General features: G+C 38.2%; 1 protein-coding gene across 5 annotated transcripts in view; it reads right to left on the bottom strand.

The window, feature by feature from the left end:
* LOC111861868 (3'-5' RNA helicase YTHDC2) overlaps positions 1 to 5,796 on the bottom strand; it is a 95,600-nt gene that overhangs the window by 59,934 nt on the left and 29,870 nt on the right. For all 5 annotated transcript variants that reach the window (XM_023846796.2, XM_023846792.2, XM_023846795.2 and 2 more), the window contains exons 9-10: positions 1,899 to 2,076; positions 793 to 942 (exon numbers count right to left, since the gene is read on the bottom strand). In XM_023846796.2, coding sequence (XP_023702564.1) covers positions 793 to 942; positions 1,899 to 2,076 — 328 coding nt within the window. The remainder of the gene's footprint in view (positions 1 to 792; positions 943 to 1,898; positions 2,077 to 5,796) is intronic.

Raw genomic sequence — 5,796 nt, 5'->3', positions numbered from 1 at the left:
ATTCCTTTCCTTTTTGGCCCTGTCCGTGGCTCTTTTCAATTCATTCCTCAGTCTCCTGTATTTCCTCCTGCCTTCTTCATTGTTGACATTCTTCCATTTTCTTCGCTCCTCCATTTTACTCATCATCTCCTGTGTAACCCATGGTTTTCTTGCTATCTTCCCAACTTTACCTACCAAATCACTGATAGTATCTAACATGCATTCTTTTATATCGTTCCACTGCGCTTCAGCATTTCCGCTTTCACCTTCAATTGCACCGAGTTTCTCTTCTAGAGTCTCTTGCACGCTTTGTCTTTGAGCATATAACTTCTCCAAATCCCATCTGGGTCTGCGCTTTCGAAATCCTATAATTTTCTTCAACCTGGTTCGGAACTTGGCAACCAGCAAGTTGTGGTCAGAGTCAATGTCTGCCCCAGGAAGCGTCTTCACATCCTTCACACTGTTTCTGATATAAATAGTGCTGATAAAAAATAAATAACAAAATATCATTGTATGAGCCCTTATTTAAAAACTATGAAAAGAAAATGCATTTATTCATTGATTTGTCCTTGTTTTTTAATGTAATAATGGAGGTTTGAAGAAACTGTTGATGTTTTGTCTGAATAGTTAAGTGACTCATCTGCTTTCCTAAATACCATACATCTTTTAAAGTTATGTACTCAGCTGTGAACAGTACTTTTCATTTTTCATATTTAAATCCAGAATATCCAATATCCAGATTAACTGTGACAGGATAAGCAAGGGTTTACTGTATTACACAAAACTATGACCCAGAGTTCTGCAAATATATACCTGATAATCAACAGAAACATTTTCAGAGAGAATGAGGTGTAAGAGCTGTGTGAAAGTATCTTCTGAGCCCGACAACCACGCTTTGGACAAACAGTGATCCATCTCCTCGACAAGCCATGTTTCTAGTTCTGTTTTCTCAGGTAAAGGGTGCTAGAACAAAAACACATTATAACAAGATCTATATGCAATGTTTGAATAAGACCAGAGAATTTAACTCAAAAGACATTAGTGACACTAATTATCTCTATCCATTGGACAAACAGTTTCAAATAAACAACTGCAGATCCCACACTATTCTACTATGCTTGTTCCGTCTAACGCAACTCAAAGAATGTATACTATTCCATTTGTTTTATTAATATCATAACATGTTTCGACCATTTTGGGTCATCATCAGGTGAATACAACTATTTAACAAATGCTCTTTTGAATTGCAAACCATCTTACTTCTTACATGGGCCCACATTTATGATTTCTGGTGGATGACAATACTGGCATTTGTCAATATTACATATTTATTAAAATTGTAAAATATTAAAAACACGGTATATAGATACATGAATTGAACAATTCTAGAGTGAATCTTTGAGTTGCGTTAGATGGAACAAGCATAATAGAATAGTTTGCAAATATGCAACAGGATGCACCATATAAAGACTGCGGACCTCAGAATTAACAAGTACACTAAACCTGCATTGTAATGGACTAATAGGAGGGACGCACGGTGTCCGTTATCGCTGATATCTGATACAACTAACTGAAAGCATATTCACAGAAGTACACCAGAGGACATGAAGCCAACACACACAATAAGCACAGAAACACACAATTTGAATACATAAAGGTTTTTACACTGGGGGTTCTCTTTTATTTTAAATAGTTTTCCAATTACAAAACCTTCTTGGTGTCTCGGCGTATCTAAAAATTCATAACTGTACACAGCAAGATTTTGTCTGTTATATCCAAAATCCATTATGATGATGGTTTACTGTATTACATGCTGTAAACAGCACTGAAAGCCATCAGAAAATTAATTACATCTAGAGGGCATACTTTAAACACAACTGCTATTCTTATTCTAGAATGAAAGCAACATAAATATCAACCTCATTCTGCTGACCCAAGATTGGTACTGGAATGGATCTACGTTCACTTCTACAATCTTGTTCCTGATGTACACCATCAATCACATACTTGGTCCACTTCTCAAGCTTTAATCGTTGTTCTTTCTTACTCTCAGCCTCTGCCTTAAGTTTCTGCATTTTTTTGCTCATGTATTTGGTCCTAGAAGCAATGAAAATAAAATTCCAAATGATTCCGGAAAGCATGAAAGAGGCAGTTCAAAATACAGTAAACTCCCCATTATCTGGCATGTGTAGGGAATTGGCTGGTTACAAAAATCTGTTGTTGCATAAGGAAAACTCTTAAGAACCCAATTTTCATATGATTTTCAACCTTTTCCAGTCTTTCTTCTTTCCATTTAGAAAATAAGACAGTGCATTTTTGCTATCGTTCTGGCATAGGAGAGTTCGTAACAAACAAAGAAGATAATCACGTCAAAGGTTTCAGATATACTAAAAACACTGTCACAGATTCAAGTAACCTCTACTGTAATCAAACATCACTACAAGTGTAATGGAGCCTTTGTGAGAGAGGACAACAGAGTTGCTAGTGGTAGAGAGGAGAACTACCATATGCTGGCTGAATATATATGTGTATCAATTTTGTTTCTGAAGTAACCTTATAAAATCATTAATTTTCTTCAAAATTTATGACAGCTGCATTTGAATTTCAGATGCTTTGATACTGGACAGTTTGGAGTTAATTACTATTTATCTCCAAATGGTTTTAACAGAAATACAGCATGCAACATTTATTACAGTCACTTCTCCTGAATCTTCGTCATTACCAATTACATTGTCAGGTACAAGTTTCTTTGGCCTATTTCCTCTCATAAGCTAAAGAAAGAGGGGGGGGGGGAGGGGGCTTAAAGATCACCATGCCAATCTGCATACCTGCACATATCCCCCTTTAAATTTTCATAAACTAAATAACAAATTTTCAGAAGCCACCCAAACATCATACTTTAAAATGTCTTGCAATTATTAATATATCAGATGTGTGAACCTGCAAAGCTGGAGTACAGTAGCAGTGCTTAATTCAGGATCCTGACAAAATAGATATATATTCAATAAATATGCTACTTTTGTTAGAGTAACATTTTTGTATAATATAAAATACGTGTAACTATCTGGTTTCTGTTCATGATATGTAAGCAATGTCCGTCTTTTAGTGCACTCAATTTTACTTGTTACTTCACAACATGTTTCGGCACTACAGTGCCATCATCAGGTGCTCTATTTACATCAGTCTATTTCATTGCCTGCCATTACGTCATTGTAAAATTTAAAAAGTATTTAAAAATGTTCGTCAGTTATGATGAATATATATACTAAAAACTTGTTAAGATTATTTATCTTATCTGTCCCAATTCTAACACCACGCATAGTTTCACCACTATGGGAGTCGTTCCTCTTATTCTCAGGGTACAACTACACACGCAACAAAACGGAACACGCAATACGAGACACGATATACCCTGAGAATAAGAGCAACGACTCCCATAGTGGTGAAACTATGCGTGGTGTTAGAATTGGGACAGATAAGATAAATAATCTTAACAAGTTTTTAGTATATATATTCATCATAACTGACGAACATTTTTAAATACTTTTTAAATTTTACAATGACGTAATGGCAGGCAATGAAATAGACTGATGTAAATAGAGCACCTGATGATGGCACTGTAGTGCCGAAACATGTTGTGAAGTAACAAGTAAAATTGAGTGCACTAAAAGATGGACATTGCTTACATATCATGGCTGAAGATCAGTGAAACAGGACGCTAAAATACAACATCTGGTTTCTGCACAAGAAATTTCCATACATTTTGGTTTGATGATAACTAATAAACCACTGGAGATAGGCATGTGAAATTTGGTATGAAGACAGATCATAAACGTATCTAAACGTTACATGTAAATTACTGTTAGCAAGTCATCAATTATGAACATGGTGTTGGTTGTACTACAGTCCATCAACAATGTAACAAATTGTTCCTTCTTTCTTACACTTTAGACACAAAATGTGTCAGCCCTAAATGGCCATCTTCTGGTGTCTTACTATGCTGAAGCTGCTACACTGCACTAATATGGACCATTCCTCACATATGTGACTGCACGCTTCATGATTTAAAACATCATACTTGTAGTCAATTGGTATGTGCTAAAATAGCACACACTGTAGTTCACTTAATTTAAATCAATCAAATCTACAAGGTGGTTCAAACATGACCGGGACTGATTTTTTTTTTTTAACCAAAATTGACATTTTTTTTTTTAACCAAAATTGACAAACACTTACTTTCACATGTCAGTCTTCAACGAACTCCCCTCCGGAGTCAACACATTTTTTCCAACGTTCTGGAAGCATCCTGATGCCCTTTTCAAAAAAGTTTTGTGGTCGGTGGCATATCCACTCCCGAACATTCTGGATGACAGCGTCATTGTCCACAAACCGCATGCCTTGCAAGCCTTCCAAACAGGTAGAAATCACTTGGTGCCAAATCGGGACTGTACAGTGGATGTTTCAGAAGGTTCCATTTCAATTTCCGGAGGGTTTCCATTGTTGTTTAGGCCGTAGGAGGGCGTGCATTGTCTTGAAGGAAGGCTACCCGCTTTCCACCTCTCTTCTGCTTGGATCGGATCTTTTCCATCATGCCTTTTGCCAAGAGGTCTAAGTAATAAGCTGCATTGACTGTTCTGGCATCTGTCAGAAAGTCTACATGGATAACCCCCTGCCGGTCCCAGAAGAACGCTGCTATCACTTTTCCTGCCGAATGGCTCCTCCACGCTCTCTTAGGTTTGGGAGAACTGGTATGCCGCCACTCGTGTGATGATTGCTGGGACTCGGGAATGAAGTAGTGCACCCATGTTTCATCGGTGGTCACTATAGACTTCAAAAATGCATCACCTTCATCTTCAAACTGCTGTAGGAGATGACTGGCAACTTGCATGCGCACCATTTTGTTCATGTCCGTCAAAGTGTGTGGTAACCACTGTGCAGGTGGTATTTCATGATGTCTTCTACACTACCAACACTGGTGGACAGCATTGCTCCAAGTTCCTTGATAGTGATGCGCCTATTCTCATGAATAAGTGCATCTGCACGATTAATGTTTGGCTTGGTGACGGATGTTCGCGGCCGACGATCATGCGGTTCATTCTCCACGCGCTCTCTGCCCTCTCTGAAGCACTTACACCACTCAAACACACGGGTCCGTGAGAGACACCCTTCCCCACACTGTTGTTGGAGTCTGTGGTGAATTTCAGTGGACAGGACGTTTTCTCCAATGAGGAATTTGATCACAATGCGTTCTTCCATGCTCCACTGTACCTTCTGTTCACTCATCACTCTAGCAACTTCCAGACAGGACTGAAGAGGTTCTAGAGGGTGGAGGTTGTGGCTTCACTCTCTCAAGGTCACACAGCTGCTGTGCAGTGCATCTTGTTTACAAGAAAAATCAGTCCCGCTCATATTTGAACCACCTAGTATCAATATTTCTTTTAAATTTTGTTAAATTCTTATTACACCTCACAAGGGGCATCATTCAAATTTTAATAGATTTTAATGATTCAAATTAAGTGAACTGTAGTGTGTACTTCTTTTGCCCAATGAAGTCTGTCAAATAACATTTCCTTGTTATTAACCCGTTGCCGTGGTTCGTCGTGTATGTTTCGTCAGGGATTTAAATCGTCTGGGGGGGTTCGACGTGTATGTTTCGTCCAGCTGCACACGTATGTTATAACGCCCATAATAATTGATGGTTTTGCTGTAGATTGTTAGATTTTTCACTGGCCTGTTGTCAGGAGGACTGTATTTAATGACACACGCGTTTAAGAGCGCTAAGTCGTCGTTACATATGCCTGTCTTGCAGCAACGTTC

This window comes from Cryptotermes secundus, unplaced genomic scaffold, assembly GCF_002891405.2.
Source record: "Cryptotermes secundus unplaced genomic scaffold, Csec_1.0 scaffold1258, whole genome shotgun sequence".
Taxonomy (NCBI): Eukaryota; Metazoa; Arthropoda; class Insecta; order Blattodea; family Kalotermitidae; genus Cryptotermes; species Cryptotermes secundus.
Note: the sequence above shows the minus strand (reverse complement) of the source record. Positions and strands in the feature narration are given on the sequence as shown.